Genomic DNA, 20,667 nt, shown 5'->3' on the forward strand with positions numbered 1-20,667 from the left:
TTCTTTCTGACACTTATCAATAAGTCAGGAAGTGGAAGATTTTCCACTGATTCCTGTTCTGTCTAATACCCAGAGAGAAAAGAATGTAAGCTGGTATTTTAAATAAGGAATGCAGACAGCAGTAAAAAAGGTGAAACAAAGCCTAATCCTTATAAATGTATAAAAAAACAAAAAAAATAAGTTTTGGTTGGAGTTGGGCTTTAGGTAAAAACTAATCAAAAGCTCACTTGTTATTTTCATAGTAAAATGAGCCAGAACTCAATATAAATTAACATTATTCAGAATCACACTCACTGGCCACTTTATTAGCTCCACCTTGCTAGTGGCAAGAAAATTTCCCCCACACCTTTACACCGCCACCACCAGCCTGATGCATTGATACAAGGCAGGATGGATCCATGCTTTCATGTTGTTTACGCCAAATTCTGACCCTACCATCTGAATGTAGCAGTAACCAGTCTGCCCATTCTCCTCTGACATCAACAAGGCATTTTCATCCACACAACTGCCACTCACTGTATATTTTCTCTTTTTCGGACCATTCTCTGTAAACCCTAGAGAGTGCTGTATGTGAAAGTCCCAGTAGATCAGCAGTTTTTGAAATACTCAGACCAGCCCATCTGGCACCAACAACCATGCTACGTTCAAAGTCACTTAAATTCCCTTTCTTCCCCATTCTGATGCTCAGTTTGAACTTCAACAAGTCATCTTTACCATGTCTACATGCCTAAAATGCATTGAGTCGCTGCCATGTGATTGGCGGATTAGCAATTTGTGTTACCAAGCATATGAACATGTGTACCTAATAAAGTGACCGGTGAGTGTATATCTGAAATGTTACTGATAGGAGTATGAAAAATGTCCCCAGATTGTAATAGGCCCCAACTGCTGGGCCCTTTAGCAATCACACAGGCTGCTGTGGTTATAGCTACACTTTTCAGTAACAGCAATGTAGATAGACACTTTGAACATGCTTTTTCCACACCGTGCTAATAGAAATCTCTTTACTGCTTTCAGTGGGAATTAATTTTATCTATCACATGGGAGCTTTTCCAGTTCAGAAATGTATGGTGGGTTAAAATACCTAACAGACCTAACAAAGCTTTGCTTGCATCAAACAGTCATTTACCTTCAGAAGAAATTTCTATTTGTTTAAATTTCCTTTAAGTGGTGTAAAGTGTACAGTGATTCCTCAGGCTAGCATAAAATCTACTTCTTAATTTAAAAACTACCACTTTAAAGCAACAGTCAGCACTAAAACATGAATGTATTTTTTTTAGATCAAAGTTACATTTTTTCACAGTTGCGACAGTCTGATTCATAATATTTTTTCGCTGTCTAAAAAGGGTGACTGCTTTGTTCATCGACACTTAAAAATAAACCACATAAATTAAGATTTTCCTATGCTGTAATAATCGTAAAACCTATATCCCTCCCATTTGATGCCTAATTGATGAAAAGCTTTAACCACTCGTAAACTGTTATTACCAACTTGTCCATAGCTAACTTGCTCCATCGTACACTTTTATGGCTTTCAATGCACGTATGAATTCCAGATCACTTGTGAGCACAGATTTTCTTTTTCTTGGTGATTTATAGTTCTCCTTCAGGGCAAAATTTCTTAATAAATGAAACCTTTGTCCTCGTTTGTGTCTCTGATTACAAAACAAATATACAGCACATGGCCCCTGCTGAATGCGAGCTGTCCATATAACATGGCTAACTCAACAACTGCCCAGGAGCTGTTAAGAAGACTTCTCTGCATTTTTGTGGGCCCCTGTCTAACCCTTCATCCATTTCCACCACACTGTACATGATTTCAATTTTTAAACACATGGTTACAATTGATAAAACCTGTTTTTTAAAACACAGTCTGTCAAATGTAGTTTCCCAACATAAAATTGGAAACTGGCACTGGTCTTCTTTTTTCTAGATAACAATATGCATTTAGTGATGTAACTAACATAAGCCATAAAATACGGAGATTACGGTATTGTTACGAGGCAACATTTGCAAACAATTGTCCATTTATGTCACAGAATTAGTGTTTTTAATTAGGAAGTGGTTCCTACAAGATTTGTCTTAAATAATGTTAATTTTAGGCATCCACGCTCTTTTTTAATAAGTCAAAGAAGAGAGTACAATATGTAGCAACTGGCAAACAAAACACAATAACATTCAAAAACTGCAGCAGAACACTGGGAAAATAAATGCTTTGGTCCCCAAACAGTATTTACACATAATATATATTTATCCTGAACTTCTGGCAGACATCTAAGTAAACAGCAGCAATGCAGATATGATAGGTGGACTATCTACCAAAAGCTTAGCATTTCTGTCCATACAAACTCATGCAGACGCCCATTCCTAACCCCAGAAACCACTAAACAACTCATCCACTCAATCATCATATCACGACTCGATTACTGCAACTCCCTCCTCACTGGCGTGCCTCGCTGCTGGCTATCCCCGCTTCAGTCGATCCTGAATATGGCTGCCAGACTCATTCACCTTTCCAACCGCTCCGTTTCCGCCACCCCCCTCTGCCAATCCCTCCACTGGCTTCCGATTGCCCAACGGATCAAATTCAAAATGCTAACACTGATTTACAAAGCTGTCCATAATACTGCCCCAAATTACATCACCGACCTGCTATCCAACTACCACCCAAAACGCACTCTTCGCTCCTCACAAGACCTCCTACTCTCCAGTTCCCTGATCTCCTCCTCCCATGCCCACCTCCAGGACTTCCCCAGGGCATCGCCCATCCTCTGGAACTCCCTACCCCAATCCATCAGACTATCACCTACTCTCTTCTCCTTTAGGCGCACCCTGAAAACCCACCTCTTCAGGGAAGCCTACCCCGCCCCCTGCTAATTGCCGATCTCCTCCACTCTTCCTACCACTCCATCCCCCACAGCTTTTCCTCCTGTACCATTGTCCCCTCCCTCCTAGATTGTAAGCTCCAAGGAGCAGGGCCCTTGAACCCCTCGTGTATTGCACTGTATTGTTATTGTACTGTCTCATGTATTGCCTCCCATTGTAATGTACAGCACTGAGCGAACTATTGGCTCTTTATAAATACTGTATAATAATAATAATAATACTGCCCTGAGATTTACACAGATCTGTCAAAAAGGTGGTCACCTGATTTTTCCTTACTGAAATGAATAAAGTCTGTTTACTTCTCTTCCCCTAGCCTATGACTGGACAGTGAATGATAAGCAGTGAAGGATAAACAGCAGACTGATGAACTTATCTCTCTTCTCTCCTGTTAATATGATTCTTGTCATTTTTTTGTAAACTGCAGCACGGCTGATTGCCCCCTTGCCCTCTCTTAGTCTGATTGATATTGCAGCAGAATATAAGATGAGATTTCAAGAGGATAATATCAAGGCAATTTCAAGTACTTGCAATAATTATGTTTAAAAAAAATGTTTAATATTTTTTAAATGAATGCATAATTGCATTCATTGGCATTTTACATATGCCTGGAGTTCAGCTTTAATGATGAAATGTTATGATAAGAGAAAGACCATGATGTGCCTTGCCAGGATGACACCTAGAGGTTGATTTACTAAAGGCAAATAGACTCTGCACTTTGCAATTGCAAGTTACTGCAGAGCTTAGTAAATGAGGTAAAGCTTCACTTTACAAATAATACCCAATCATACGCAAGGAACATAAAAAAAAAAGCATTTTGCCTGCACATGATTGGATGATGGAGATCAGCAGAGCTTCCCGTAATTTACTATGCTATGGACCAACTGCACTTGCAAACTGTGTAGTCTTTTTGCCTTTAGTAAATCCACCCCATAGTGAGGCATCACTAAATGGCACACCGGGGTCCAGATGTGGACCAAGTCACTGTCCCATCCGGACCCATGCAGTCCTGCCGTTTAAGAGCCTTTCTTCCCCCAGCTGTCTCACAGTCATCCTCACAGAGTGGATAGTGGGAGGCAGGACAGTTCTGGATGGAGGGTTGGAGCTGCCTGAGGTTAACAAGCAGGTGATTAGTTGCTAGGATGAAGGGCAGTCCCAGCAATCAAACACTGTCTGCAATCACTATCTGTGTAAGATAGGACAGTGGGGGGCGAAGTTAAAGGGACTAAGGTCAGTAGTGTGATGGGAGGCCGAGGACAGTAATGTGGGGGGTTAAGGACTTTGGTGTGTGGGGGCTGAAGACATTAAAGTGTGGGGGATGAGGACTGTAATGTGGGGTCTGAGGACAGTAACATGGAGGGGGGCTGAGGACAGTCACATGGGGGGGGGGTTAGGACAGTAGTGTGGGGGCTTAGGACAGTAATGTGGGGTCTGGGGACAGAAACATGTGGGGGCTTAGAACACTAATGTGGGGGCTTAGGACAGTAATGTGGGGTCTGGGGACAGTAACTCGGGGGTGCTAAGGACAGTAACATGGGGGGCTGAGGACAGTAATGTGGGGTCTGGGTACAGTAACATGGAGGGCTGAGGACAGTAACATGGGGGAGCTGAGGACAGTAATGTGGGGGCTGCCAACAGTAACATGGGGGGGTCTGGGGAAAGTAATGTGGGGGATGATGTAGAAAGGGGCAGAGTACTCTTCATTGAAGGGGGCACATGACACTACTGTTGAGGGGTGAGTGAGGGGGGTGTTGATGTCAAGGAAGTGTGAGAACACTACTGTGAAAGGGGTGTAGGGGGGTGGTGTAAAGGGGGAACTAAGGACACTCATCAATAGTGATCTTGCTGTGAATGAGGAGGGGACTGTGATGTGCAGTGGGGACTGGTGACAGTGATGTGAGAACAGGTTCAGATTTGTACATGTGCATTTGGCGTACGCAATGTGGGTAGGTCAGCACTACCTGCTAGAAACCTGAAGAAGTTCCTGACCCTTTTTTTCAAAATTCAAAGTCAGCAACACGTGGTTTTGGCACACAAAAGTGCACCACAGGGGCCTACATGAGATTCAGACCTCTGATGCATGCAAATTTTACTGCCTGGACCTTGGTTAATTTTAATTCAATACCCCTGCCCTAGTGCATCTCTGCTTGCTGGAGTTCACTTAGGGACTGATTTTTAGAGCACATTTGTAGAGCACAGAAACATGTTTAGGGGCTTGTTTCTGCTTGTGTCGATTTGATATCAGCTTGAGATAGTTCCAAGATCTTTCAGAATTCAATGACAGGTGCATTTGAACTGCAGTTGACTTCCTTCTGACCTAAATGCTTCAAGCAGGTTTTGCTTTCCGTATAGTTGTAGGGGATGCAAAACCCAAATGTTGTGAACAACAGCCTGTCAACACAGGTACTAATAGATGTGATTTAGTGCTTTCTCAGCTTCAGCAGTCTGAACACTATTTAATAAATGGAAAAAAATAAACAAAACAGAACAATAGGAGAAATGCACGGCCATTGATTGCAAAAGTCACATTCATTTTTTTCTTAAGTTACAGTAAGCAGAGAAAACTATGTGGGTAATTGTAGGCTCAATACAGCAGGCTCCATTTTATGAATGGGCTGTAAAATGCAGACTGTGCAGTGTGCGGCCCTGCAGAGTATAACAGAGAACAGATAATGATACCCATTCACCATTAGAAATTAGCCCCTTTGTGTCAACAATGCACCTGCAAGAATTTTTTTAGGTGCAGTTTTTCACCTTCACTAGTGGAGGGGAACCCTAGTGATGACATTTGAACCGCATTCTCCGCATTCCGCATTCCTGTAATAGTAACCTTGATGGGCCCTTTTATTATTTGGTACCTACAGTATATCTATTTATTTATTTATTTATTTATTACAGGTACTTATATAGCGCCATCAATTTACGCAGCACTTTACATATATTGTACATTCACATCAGTCCCTAACCCTCAAGGGGCCTACATGTATCAGGTCAAGCTGGACCAACAACATGTCTGCCCCTGATGTGACATAATCTATTATTAGCCTGGCTGCACTAAACTACCAGTGGCATATCTGATTTCATAGCAGCCCTGAGGTTTATTAGGGGAATGGGTGAGGAAATCTTGGGTTGGGGTTCATGTTTCAACTATAAATAGGCTACAAGCAAATGAAAATTCAGAGAAGAGATGCTTAAACCAGGTTGTTACCCAATCAGATTAAAAAAAAAACACTTAATCAATCAATCAATCAATCAATCAATCTCAAAACTGTATAGAGTGCAATGTAAATCCATTTTGACACTTTCACTTTGACACATTTATACAGCTGCTCAAAAAAGTTTAAGTCAGCTGTACTTTGGTTGTTTTTATTATGTGTGCATATTTGTAAAAACTGTTGTTTTATAACTGTGGTAAAAATATACAATCTCTGTTTTAAAAATAAACATTTAAAAATGTGGATAATAGATATAGAGGATAAAAGCATAAGGATTTCCAGAGCACCATGGTTTTACTAATGAGACAATGCTTTCTAAAGACACAGCTCTTGCATAATTTTTATGTCTGGAAATGTGAAATAAGCCTTTCCATAAGGGATGAGTATTTTGGATGAATTACTGCTGAGTCCTCAAGCTATGTAAACCAGTCTTCTTTCATAAAAGCCACAAACTGAGAGCCTTAAAAATGTGCAAAAGGAGCATGCAGCCCCACTTGCTGGCTTAAAAGCAGAAAGCAAAGATTATTATGTAGTATTTAATATTTGCCTGACAAAAAAATAATATTTTTTAATTTTTGTATTATTTTTAGTCCTAACAAGATAAATGAATTAGGTACAAAATCAATATATATTTTGTTTAACCACTTCAATACCGGACACTTATATTCCCTTCCTGACGATTTTTAGATTTTAGCACTGTCACACTTTGAATCACAATTACTCAGGCATACAACACTGTACCCATATTACATTTTTAGCAATTTTTTAGACAGAAAAAGCTTTCATTTGGTGGTATTTGAATTTGATCACCACTGGGTTTTAAATTTTTTTGCTGTATACCATAAACGAAAATATACTGAACATTTTGAAAGTAAAAACACATTTTCTTAATTTCTGTTTTAAAATTTTGCAAATAAATAATGTTCCTTCATAAATTTAGGCTAAAATGTATTCTGCTATATTTCTTTGCTACAAATAACCTAAATCAGTGTATATTATTTTGCCTGTAAAAAAGTTATAGTCTACAAATTTTGTTTCAATTTTGTATGTTCTATGTAACATACCAAAAAAAATAATTTTACAAAAAAAAGTGGTTTAAATTTCAAATTAAATTGTTTATTTGAATTGAAAAGCCTATTGTAGTCAGTAAGCATGCATGCTGCAACCTAGTGTGCAAGTGAAAGATGTAAAAATACTTATAACAACTAGCAAAACTGTTAGCTCTCCAATACTATAAACAAGCAGAAAGGCCCGTTCACACTGTCTACACATTAAACTGGATCAGTTTAGTGTGCAAGCAGCTGTCTGTTTCAGCTGCCATAGTGTGATGGGTGTTTTATTGCAACACACAGTTCCTTTGTTTTTGACAACTTTATTTGAAGTGCACAAAGTGACATTTCATTCATGTCACCTGTTGCTGCTGTGCAGTGACATGTATTGCCCTGCATTGTGCTGATGTGCAGTGATATACAGTGCCCTAGCAGTGACTGGTGTGCTTCTATTGTGGAAAATAACAAGTCATCACACCACATGTGAACAGGCCCTGAACCTTTTGAAGCCATGGTTTTTATTACCGGACATATGCATTAAAAGAGGTATATATCATATATATCCTTCTGATCAGCCTGCACAGGATCGCATATGAATTATTGTATAGAGAATATTTACAGTAACAATTTCAGTTTTTCCATACAATTCTTTGTGCAGAAAGGATTCTCAAATTCGTGTTGAGATTATGCATTTATGAAAATACAACAGACTTCATAGACTTAATTCTAATAAAGATATTTCACTGGTTATCACTGTTAACTCATTTGCTAATTGTTACTGTTGTAACTGTATCCTATGCTGTGAGCTGGACTAATATTTACTTCCACCTATGCCACCCTACATCTGCTTCAGATGGTTCCTTTAACCACTAGCCTACAGGGCACTTATACCCCCTTCCTGCCCAGGCCAATTTCCAGCTTTCAGCGCTGTCACACTTTGAATGACAATTGGGCGGTCATGCAACACTGTACCCATATAAAATTTTTATCATTTTTTGTGACAGATAGAGCTTTATTTTGGTGGTATTTCATCACCTCTGGGTTTTTTCTTTTTTCTTAAACAAACCAAAAACCACTGAAAATTTAGAAAAAAAAATTTTCTTAGTTTTTGTTATAAAATGTTGTAAATAAGTGATTTTTCTCATTCACTGATGTGCGCTAATGAGGCTGCACTGATGGGCACTGATAGGCTGCACTGATGGACACTGATAGGTGGCACTGATGGACACTGATGAGGAGGCACTGATGGGCACTGACAGGCATCACTGATGGGCACTGAAAGGCAGCACTCATATATGGCACTGATAGGTGGAACTGATAGGCGGCACTGACTGGCACTGATATGCGGCACTGACTGGCACTGTTAGGCGGCACTGACTGGCACTGATAGGCAGCACTGACGGGCACTGATGCACACTGATAGGCGGCGCGGTTAGAATGGGAGGACGTCATATGACGTCCTCCCAGAATGAGAGAACCACCTTGCATCCGTCATATTACTATATGGTGGGCGGGAGGCAGCTAATTTGCATTGACAACCTTCATTTTTGATCATTCACTCTATATTTTTTTAGTCTTTAAGAAGATATTTTAGGACAAAGTTCAGTCCTATGGAAATACTAAATAAAATAAAATGTTTGTGGAGTATAATATAGTGTACCTGCAGAAATATATTTATCCTGAACTTCAGGCAGACATCTAAGTATCCAAAAAATGTGTATATCCTGTGCTTAGTGGACAAAAAATTCTAAAAATGTGTAACACAAGAGTGCAGCAACCACAATAACCCAAACATTACAGCTTGTATACTAATAAAAAATATGGTGTACTACTCAAATACCATCATCAATTACCTAAAGTGACATGAATCATATAAAATAATTGCCTGAAATGAAATAAATCATGAAAAGTGCAACAGTGTATAAATAATCAAAACTTGACGAAAATGGTCTACATTATATAACACAAATAACGTGCCTGCAAAACATAGTCCATACAATAAAGTGCTTGATAAATGTGTCCAAGTAAGTAATGTGATGGAACCAAGAGAACCAAGGGATCCGCAACAGTGTTACATCATAAAAAAGTTTGCTTTATTAAAATAGACAGGTAGGTACTTACAGGATCGAAAAGGAACTTAACCAAAAATTAAAACAGACAAGCCGAGATGTTCCCGACATTCATTTGACGTCACAAGCTAAGCTCTTCCCAACATTTTTGGCCAACCAATGAGCATTGTCAGGGGTGTGAAGCATGATACTATTGCGGCTACCTTGGTTCTCTTTGGAGGGGCATTTCAAGGTGTCGGTGAGAGAATTTTGTTCTACCCTCTGACACCGTGGTCACAGAAACCGCATGGTGGATTGCAGTGTGTCCTGTGTTTGGATATACACAGACAAGCGTATATTGATCTCTACCATGTTGAGAGCAGAGGATCTGGTAAGAGGCTACATATACTCACTTGGACACATTTATGAAGCACTCTGTTGTAAGGACTATGTTTTCCAGGCACATTATTTGTATTCTATAATGTAAACCATTTTCGTCCAGTTTTGATTACTGTTGCACTTTTCACGAATAATGTCATTTCAAGAAATTACTGATGGTATTTTATATGCTTCGTGTCACTTTAGTTAATTGTTGATGGTATATGAGTAGCGCCCCCTTGCCCTCTCTGAGTGATATTGCAATACATTATATGATGAGATTTCATGAGGCTGAAATCAAGTCAAAATCAAATACTTACACTAATTAAATTTAAAAAATATGTTTAATATATTTTAATAAATTAATACATAATTGCAATAATTGGCATTTTTATATCTGCCTGAAGTTCAGCTTTAATAATGAAATATTATGATAAAACAAAGACCAAGACAAGGATGCCCTAAAGTGCCTTTTGCTGATCATGAACACACAGGGTAGGAATAACATGCCAAGGCTTTAGTCATACACCAGTATTATTTGCTTTATACCTGGGTATACATCATGAACAGGGCCAGGTGACTTTCCCAGTGAATTCTCTGTAGGATCATGTGGAGAAATTGCTGGCTGAAGAGGTTGAATAGTGAGACATTCATTGAGAACTTCTTGGTCAAGCTCTGTCCTTGGGCGTAACTACAAGAAAGGCAAATGACACAAATCACCTATTATGATTTTTGGATCACAACACAGAATTATAAGGACCAGTACAATAAATGACATCGGTATAGTGATCCTATACAATCTACGCAGTACTAAAGTCTAGCATGAGTCTTGGTAATTAGCAATAATTTATTTTCCACGGTAAAGAGGCTTCTAAGTAGTTCTATGAAATCCATATGTTTTTTCTTTACACAGCTAAAGAGGTCTGCTTCCGATTACCTACTAAGCCTTACGTTTTACTGCTATCAGCTGTAATGGGTATTCATCATGAAATTAGTTGCATGTGTACTCCAGGAACCAAACATGTTGTGAAAGATTTGCATACTTTCATAGTATAGTCTTCTAGCTTGAAAACTGTCAGACTCATCTTGTCATGACTTCAACTCAAAATGCAGCATTGGATTTATGGTATTTATCAGTAAGTAAAAATAAACTGTGTAAATACCTAAAAAAAGCATTGTGGGATATCATGCCTGATAAGCTGTCACAAATCCTTGTCATGCTATTTTACATGGCCTATTCTAAACGCGCCTACTCTAAACAAGCATCAACTTAGCCGAATTGTATTCTGTGCATTCAAATGTGAACTAAAACATTCCAAATCCAGTCTCCTCTAGGCAGGCCAGTCACTCAATGTCCCCTGTGCCAGCCACAGGCAGCTGCAGGGGAGAGGAGAATGTGCTGGTAATGCCTGGGAGTGATGCCATCAACCGTGGGCTACTATGGCCTATCCATACTACACTAAAGTACACTAGAGTGGACTGTGAGCTTAAGTGCAGAGAGAATTGACTTGAAAAACCGTAGTGCTTTGGTTGTTAAAGTGAAATTCCTGCCTAACATTACCTATGTTTAAAAATGTTCCCTCCTTCTTCTACCTATGCTGCAAACGTGTGTAAACAAAAATGTGTATACTTACTTATTTGCAGCCAGCACCAGTCTGGTCACTTGATCCCCTGTTCCAGTGAGCAGAGGGTGTAGGGGAGAGGAAGGAGTGCTCAGCAACAGCTGGGATTTTCAGTAGAGCCTATGCCACCCATAGGCTTCCATGGCCCTTTTTGGCACTCTTTCCTATCTCCTGCAGTAGCTGCTGACTGAAACAGGGAAGGCAGAGCTAAGAATCACCAGATGACTGTACCAGAGCAAGCTGAAAATATGTAAGTATACAGATTTTTTTATACACAGGTTAGGTAACATAGGTAGCAGGAGTGGGGAGGGAACATTTTGAAACATAGTGTTAGGTAGGAAATCGACTTTATGTTGGAAGATGAATTGCTCCACAGTGTCTGCAGCTACTGTATATGAATCAGTGACGGGTGATTTACAACTTGTAAATACTTGAAAGTCCAAGCTTGGCCAAAGGCTCATTTCAAAGTTGATAGCCAACAGAAACAAAATAAATAAACTGTAAAGAGTAAAAGAGATACAATATATATATATATATATATATATATATATATATATATATATATAAAGTACAAAAATAATGAAGTATTTATTAACCACGTGCCCTCCAGAAGATTTACATGACCAGGCCATTATTTTGCCATTCGGTGCTGCACTACTTTAACTCCCAATTATGAGGTCATGCAACGCTGTACCCAAATTAAATTTATATAATTTTCCCACACAAATAGAGCTTTCTTTTGGTGGTATTTGGTGGCGATCAGCAACTGTGCTAGTACGGTGGGCATTCTGACACTTATACCCCGGTCACACCAAACCCAGCTTTGAAATCGTGCAACTTACAGTGAAGTCACACCATTTCAAAGTTGGGTGACATGCCAATTTCAGGTGCGATTTGCAAGACATCTGACACAGATGTCTATGCAAATTGCACCAAAGGTAGTGTATGTACTACTTTAGAAATCGGTAGAAATTGGCATATGTGCCCCTACCAGGAAATGCAGAATCATGTATATAAACGTGATTCTGTGCAGAGCGTAAAACTGCTACAGGGCAGTCGGCAAGTGGTTAAACGTGGCTTTATGACCTCATACAGTGGTGTAGAAAAAGCCAGTGCAGTCTATGTGACTGCCATCAGGCCAACAGAGAAAAAGAGGTCTGACTGAATTCCCAGTTCCCAGCCTTACCCTCCTGTCTCTGGACTGAGCTGTCCCGTGAAGACAGCAACATCCTCTGGGATGCTGTTGCTAATATTATGTTGTTGTGTGCAGGTTTTGTGGACTGGGGTGCCATTCAAACTGAAGGTACAGATGTTACCACAATGCATATGTCTAAACGGGGCCTAAGTTGGTCATTTCTCTCACTCTGGAAATATTTCAACTCCCTTCCAGTTGTGACTCAGGGACAGGAAGTCAAGAGAAATTACCTTAAGGGAAAATAGATAAATAGAAAATATCAAATTTATCATAAAGAAAAAAAAACTGCCAGGGTTTTAACCAATCCCTACTCTATCCAAAATGAAAAAGTTTTAGGTAGATATACGCTTTTAATCTTCTAAAATGTTTGATAGCAGTGTTTTATTAAGTGAATATTTTTAGCAAAATTAAACACATAACTTTCTGTAGTTAGCATTTATCTTTTCATCTATTAATCAAGCATGGTAAATGCCTCTGTTGTGCATAAATAAAGTATTTCTGATTATGTTTTCTTGCGTGCTAAAACTCAATTTCACAGACACTCTCTGCCTATCTGCCAAGTTCCAAAATTATTAACAGCTAAAAGTTGCGTTTCCATGGTGAGCACAGGAATTTTTAATTCAGCTCTTCAGTCCAAAGTAAACTAAATTACTTTATGTAGGTTATTATTTTTAGTGTAACAATGGTTTTTAGTATTGCTTGAAAAATGTACTAATTGTCTAATTTTACTGATATTATAACAGTAATTTTACATATCATTATATGTACTTATATTTTGTTTTTCTGCAATGTTGACATAATAGGCCAGTGATGGCGAACCCGTGGCACGCGTGCCACAGCCGGCACGCCGAGCCTTATCTGTGGGCACGCCAGGAGAATCCAGCGGCGCGCTGTCTTCCCGGCTGTAGTGTGCGTGACAGCCGGGTCCCAAGTGCGCATGCACAAGAAGCAGTGCTCTTTGTGAATGGTAAGGCGGTACATGGGACACATGACAGATCCCAGAAGCCGCCGGACCAATCAAAAAGCGCAGCGCTTCTCGCGCATGCGCACTGGGCATCCGGCTGTCCGACGAGCGCCCACACTACAGAAGCCGGGAAGACAGCGCGCGGCTGGATAAAGGAACAGGTAAGATAAAAAAAAAACTCTGCGGAAGTAAGAGCGGGTACCTGTCAAATTCAGGTACCCGCTCCCCCTCCCTCCCCAAAGGTCAGCAGTCATCTCTGTACTGTCCGCAGTCTCTGGTCATCCCTGTGCTGTCCGCAGTCTGTGGTCATCCCTGTGCTGTCCGCAGTCTCTGGTCATCCCTGTGCTGTCCGCAGTCTCTGGTCATCCCCTGTACTGTCCGCAGTCTCTGGTCATCTCCTGTACTGTCCGCAGTCTCTGGTCATCCCTGTACTGTGTCCGCAGTCTCTGGTCATCCCTGTGCTGTCCGCAGTCTCTGGTCATCTCCTGTACTGTGTCCGCAGTCTCTGGTCATCCCTGTACTGTGTCCGCAGTCTCTGGTCATCTCCTGTACTGTGTCCGCAGTCTCTGGTCATCCCTGTACTGTGTCCGCAGTCTCTGGTCATCCCTGTACTGTGTCCGCAGTCTCTGGTCATCCCTGTACTGTGTCCGCAGTCTCTGGTCATCCCTGTACTGTGTCCGCAGTCTCTGGTCATCCCTGTACTGTCCGCAGTCTCTGGTCATCCCTGTATTGTCCGCAGTCACTGGTCATCCCTGTACTATGTCCGCAGTCTCTGGTCATCCCTGTACTGTCCGCAGTCTCTGGTCATCTCCTGTACTTTCCACAGTCTCTGGTCATCTCCTATACTATGTCCGCAGTCACTGGTCATCCCTGTACTGTGTCTGCAGTCTCTGGTCATCTCCTGTACTGTGTCCGCAGTCTCTGGTCATCCCTGTACTGTCCGCAGTCTGTGGTCATCCCTGTACTGTGTCCGCAGTCTCTGGTCATCCCTGTACTGTCCGCAGTCTCTGGTCATCTCCTGTACTGTCCGCAGTCTCTGGTCATCTCCTGTACTGTTCGCAGTCTCTGGTCATCTCCTGTACTGTGTCCGCAGTCTCTGGTCATCTCCTGTACTGTGTCCGCAGTCTCTGGTCATCTCCTGTACTGTCCGCAGTCTCTGGTCATCTCTTGTACTGTCCGCAGTCTCTGGTCATCCCTGTACTGTGTCCGCAGTCTCTGGTCATCCCTGTACTGTGTCCGCAGTCTCTGGTCATCTCCTGTACTGTGTCCGCAGTCTCTGGTCATCCCTGTACTGTCCGCAGTCTCTGGTCATCTCCTGTACTGTGTCCGCAGTCTCTGGTCATCCCTGTACTGTGTCCGCAGTCTCTGGTCATCCCTGTACTGTCCGCAGTCTCTGGTCATCCCTGTACTGTGTCTGCAGTCTCTGGTCATCCCTGTACTGTGTCTGCAGTCTCTGGTCATCCCTGTACTGTGTCTGCAGTCTCTGGTCATCCCTGTACTGTGTCCGCAGTCTCTGGTCATCCCTGTACTGTGTCCGCAGTCTCTGGTCATCCCTGTACTGTGTCCGCAGTCTCTGGTCATCCCTGTACTGTGTCCGCAGTCTCTGGTCATCCCTGTATTGTCCGCAGTCTCTGGTCATCCCTGTACTGTCCGCAGTCTCTGGTCATCTCCTGTACTGTGTCCGCAGTCCCTGGTCATCTCCTGTACTGTGTCCGCAATCTCTGGTCATCTCCTGTACTGTGTCCGCAGTCTCTGGTCATCTCCTGTACTGTGTCCGCAGTCTCTGGTCATCTCCTGTACTGTGTCCGCAGTCCCTGGTCATCTCCTGTACTGTGTCCGCAGTCTCTGGTCATCTCCTGTACTGTGTCCGCAGTCTCTGGTCATCTCCTGTACTGTGTCCGCAGTCTCTGGTCATCTCCTGTACTGTGTCCGCAGTCTCTGGTCATCTCCTGTACTGTCCGCAGTCTCTGGTCATCCCTGTACTGTGTCCGCAGTCTCTGGTCATCCCTGTACTGTGTCCGCAGTCTCTGGTCATCTCCTGTACTGTGTCCGCAGTCTCTGGTCATCCCTGTACTGTCCGCAGTCTCTGGTCATCTCCTGTACTGTGTCCACAGTCTCTGGTCATCCCTGTACTGTGTCCGCAGTCTCTGGTCATCCCTGTACTGTCCGCAGTCTCTGGTCATCCCTGTACTGTGTCTGCAGTCTCTGGTCATCCCTGTACTGTCCGCAGTCTCTGGTCATCCCTGTACTGTCCGCAGTCTCTGGTCATCTCCTGTACTGTGTCCGCAGTCTCTGGTCATCTCCTGTACTGTGTCCGCAGTCTCTGGTCATCCCCTGTACTGTGTCCGCAGTCTCTGGTCATCCCTGTACTGTGTCCGCAGTCTCTGGTCATCCCTGTACTGTGTCCGCAGTCTCTGGTCATCCCTGTACTGTGTCCGCAGTCTCTGGTCATCCCTGTACTGTCCGCAGTCTCTGGTCATCCTTGTACTGTCCGCAGTCTCTGGTCATCCCTGTACTGTGTCCGCAGTCTCTGGTCATCCCTGTACTGTGTCCGCAGTCTCTGGTCATCCCTGTACTGTGTCCGCAGTCTCTGGTCATCCCTGTACTGTTAATTAGTTTGCACTACTGTACGAGTTGTTTTTTCTAAACCAAAAGCTCGATATTCAGGTTTCATTGCAGTGTTGGCACTTTGAAAGAAATAAGTTGGTTTTGGGTTGCAGTTTGGGCACTCGGGCTCAAAAAGGTTCGCCATCACTGTAATAGGCCATCTCCATAAATCTCTGTATCTTGAAGGAGCTTTTGGTCTACTTCCCTACAGCACTCTAAGGGCACATTCACACTATTTGCGGTGACCTGTATTTTTACACACCTGATAAACATAGGTCATTGCTAGGACACATTACTAAAATTGTTTTCTTAGCACCCCATTCACACCACAATGCTGGCAGGATGTGCGGTGTGGGAAAATGCAATGTAATGTGCAATGTACCAAGATGCTGTGCAGTCACATGATTGACACATCAAATACTGATACTGCACTAGTCTGTACAGTAAAATGATGACATTTACTGTGCAGGCTAGTAGGAACATAGCCTTAAACTCTAAATCAAGTGTGGTCAAATGCTAATCAGTGTGTATTTTAGCTTGTGGGAGGAAACTAGATTACAAGGAGGAGATTGCCCTGCTAAACTGGGAAAAAACAAACTCTGGGTATACACAGCATTTTTGTTTTAATTGTTATTGTTTTTCTTTATCCTGCTGGTCTTGATGTCCTGTTTCTAGACATATTGATTATTTATTTACTAGTAAGAAAATGTTTTACTTGGTCCTATTAGTATATATTAGTTGTCCAAACTGTCCCAAAAGTGTGAACTGTTTGGGTTCCTTTGGAATAATACACAGTCTAATTAATAATAACAAAGTGGGTATCTATAAATGCACATACAAAATTATTTTGTTTTATGAATGAATCTGAAGGGGACATACATGCTTACAACAAATATTTGGAACATTGACAGTGTAAAATGAACAAGGGGTTGGAGACATTTGTGTGTTTTACAGTTGTTTTCTATCTATGGTAAAAAGATAAAACATTACCATAGCTCACAAGCTTTGGGATGTTATGGGTTGCAATGTACTATAAGAGGCAATTTTAGCCTGAAATAAAAATTGTGAAAGTGTATTACAACAGACAGTAATATTGTACAGACTCACTGCATATTATGTAAGCAGTTTTGCTATGCTGCAATTGAAAATGTAGAGACAGGGCAGGCTTTATCATAAAATAAAATGTACAGTATATTTGGGAGAAAAGGCAAAAATATTGTATAGACTCCATGAACACTATGTTATTCTTTTCATTAGGCTACAACCTAGAGGCAGAGACTGGGCAGGTTTGAGTTTCATCAATAGATAAAAGCTAGAGTTAATTATTTCAAAGACAACGGCAGGAAATCACATACAAATTTAACTGACAATACTGCAGCAGTTGGAATAGGTTGCATATTAAAAATGACACACGGCACGCAGTTTTCAGGCCTGAAAATCCACATAAAAGTATATATATTTCACAGAAAAAAGATGGAATATTGTGCCATAAATAATATTCATCTTCTTGTTGGCTGTCATTTACACCTCTTCCCTGCCCATGGCATTTTTCAGTTTTCTTGTGATAGCTTGACAATGACTTCATCATGTAACAGTGCCCTACATAAACAGAACATTTTTTTTGAGACATATAGAACTACATTTTATTGGCATTACCTAACCTCTGAGTTTTTTTTTTATATTTTTGCTATATAACAGAAAAAAGATTTTTGAAAAACTGGTTACCTCACTTTCTATTATAAAATACAGTAAAAAAAATGCCACCCCCAGAATTACCTAATTTTGGAAAGTAAACATCTCAAGTTGATATTTTTTGCCAAAATGTTTTGGATATAAAGAAATATGCTGGTATTGAGGGGTTAAAACATGGAACCTGGTAATGGTGTAAAGGTACAGTAAATGTATAGGTCATGCACAGAGGTACATACAGATATATATTTTTAAGTGAAAGAAAAAACAAATAGAGAGGTAGACACACAATCATATGGAACTCTTATATACTGCAATTCAAAGTTATAGAGTCCAATACAGAGCAGGGAACAAGGTGGGGGTACAAGCTATTTAGCCCTCCACACTATAATACACTTTATTAATTTAGCCCCGCACAATACAGCACTTTATAGTACAGATTATAGTACAGGTCAGCAGCCCTGTGTAACAGCAACTATCTCTACCTGCAAATAATATTCTGAAAGTTGTCCCTATGCACCCAATTTTTTTCCCCACAAACAGTGACAAAAGCCTGCAGGGTACCATGGCTTTTTGGGTGGGGGGAGGAGCTGGTACATAAACCCCCCCCCCCCACATAATTGGTCCTTCTAAGCCACCTGACCACAAAGAACAGGAAATGCATGGTTGATATTCGGATTCTACTATGGCGAATTATTGGATTAGTTCACTGTTTTCAACCAGAAACTGAAGCTCATCCCTAATTGGGAGTACTGTTCTTAAATTTTCTTCTCTCATTTTATTTATTCCATTCAAACTGGAGGTCTGTTTGTTTAGCTTGTTTTACACAGATGGCTATATACATTGCAAACACAATTATTATGCCTGCTGGGTCTTTAATAAATTCTGCAAAACAGAACACTTCATTAAAAATGTATTTTGTCTTGTGTGTATGATCTTCTTTTGATTTACCAACAACTATGTGGTACTAGGGCAAGCTTAATGTAAATTGATTTGATTGTTTAAGCAGAGTTTCATACTACATTGTGGGTAAATCTGAAAGACGTTTACAGCATTGTACAATCAGCCAGTTCAACTCATGTGAATTTAAGTGACAGTGTGTGCTTTTTCAGCATTGGGTATGGCACCAATTACTCTATTTAAATCTTTGTACTACATATGAGAGTTGCTGAATGACCATCCGCTCCTGTGTGTGATGAACTGAACTGAACCTCTTTTATCCTGTGTTTGACCTGGCTTACCTTCTGACTCCATTGTATCCCGATCTCCCATTGCTGACTTTGGCTTGCAGACTGACTTCTCCTTGTGCTCCTGTGCCAGTCCAAACCAGTCCAAACCTCTGCAGCACCTCTGCAGTATTCAGATTGCCTGGACCCACCACAGGCACCTGTGCCTCTTTTTCCTGCTACACCATATAACCATCTCCAGGGAGTATTGGAGAGGAGGTGGCATGTGCAAGGAAAGCCCTCAACTTGACCTCCACCAGATACATGACTATTTAAAATTAACCCATGAATCCAGGCTATGCTGTGAAGCTCTACTGAATGGACAAGAGACATAAGTAAATAGAGAGGGAAAACATATCAGACTTCTCAGTTGCTGGTTCCGATGGCTAAAACATAAAATTTACAGGTCATCCATTTATAATAATCCAAAATAACAACAAAATGCAAAAAATACCAGCCACCACCACAATATCTCCAGTAACATAAAACGTTTACAAAATATGTTTCTATCATCATCTGTCATCATTTGTACACTTACGATAATTTTGCTAAACAATAGTCAATGAAAATTCACAGAATACAGTAGGTAAATCTTCCTTAAAGTTGGTTAATGATCAGAGTTCCCTGCAGCTTCCTCTGTTCTCTGACAATCAATGTTGTTTTTCTTTCTTTAAAAGTAAAACTAATTTTCAGAGAAAGCAGCAGGAAGCAGTGAAAATAGAAGCCAAACACATCTGTCAATATGATACTTTCTTTCCCTCCAAGTCAACTATCTTTTGCTGCCCCCTTCTTATTCAGTTGACTGCTAGTCTAAGCATCACACCAACAAAATCAGACATCAGAGCCACAAAAGGCAAACCAAAGCTAAGAGCAGAGAGGCTGGAAGAGATTGTTTTCCCACTCTGCATCAAAATCCATGCAATCAATAACTAGAAGAGTAATGTAACCTGTTATCCTACTCTACAGGAAGTTTGTTTTATAGACCCAGGGAGAGTTGTAAGTGAACTGTTTAATATGTGCAAAAAACATTCAAGAAAAGCAACAATACACATCTAGACAAATAGTGCTGGCAAGCAAAGCACCAATCTAAAATATTTTATTACACAAGGAAATGCAATAATGGAAGAAGCATTATTTATGAATGTCTGTGTCCCACCCCTAGTAGCCATCTAAGCTTGGCCATGGCCTATGTAGGCTATGCAGAAATCAAACCCTTTGAACTCCCCTTCAAAAGGTAATACATAGTAAATGGTAAATGATGGCAACCCATAACAAGGAATGAATACAACAGGACAGATGACTTGAAATTAGTTCATATTTAGATGCACACTCAGGAATAACCTGAAGTTCAAATGACCTATGGTCCAAACAGCTATTTGCACCCCCAACAGGATATGCTGATGTGATATGCTCTGCATTCACTAGTAATGGTCCAGTACAAAGTCATGATCACATACCAGATGTTTGGGACCACTGGTGCTTTGTCAAATAAAAATAATATTGTCACAATGTTTTTAAGTTTGTATTAGATTTGAATTTATGTAATATAAACAAGACTAGTGCTGAGTGCTGCTCCCCAAACCCAGTGGTTTTAGATAAACCAGAGATGTTATCATTTTGTACACAATACAATTAACTGGATGAGAAATGAATGAAAGCTTTCTGTTTTTTAAAACGTGTTTCGGGGTGGGGGGGGGAGGTAGGAACTGGCAGGATAGGAACAGGTACCTACAGCATGAGAAGCAGCATTTTTGGAAAATATGAAGCAAAATCTGTTAAGCACAAATTTCA

The 20,667-nt window shown here is 40.9% G+C and overlaps 1 protein-coding gene across 1 annotated transcript in view; it reads right to left on the minus strand.

Moving 5' to 3' along the window:
• The window catches only part of GLIS3 (GLIS family zinc finger 3), a 469,802-nt gene that overhangs the window by 105,313 nt on the left and 343,822 nt on the right, over positions 1-20,667 (minus strand). Inside the window, exon 6 of the mRNA XM_089656697.1 lies at positions 10,123-10,264. Within this exon, the coding sequence (XP_089512823.1) occupies positions 10,123-10,264 (142 nt within the window). The remainder of the gene's footprint in view (positions 1-10,122; positions 10,265-20,667) is intronic.

The sequence above is a fragment of the Staurois parvus genome, unplaced genomic scaffold (genome assembly GCF_062004578.1).
Source record: "Staurois parvus isolate SC_StPar_1 unplaced genomic scaffold, SC_StPar_1.0 ptg000929l, whole genome shotgun sequence".
In the NCBI taxonomy this organism is placed as follows: domain Eukaryota; kingdom Metazoa; phylum Chordata; class Amphibia; order Anura; family Ranidae; genus Staurois; species Staurois parvus.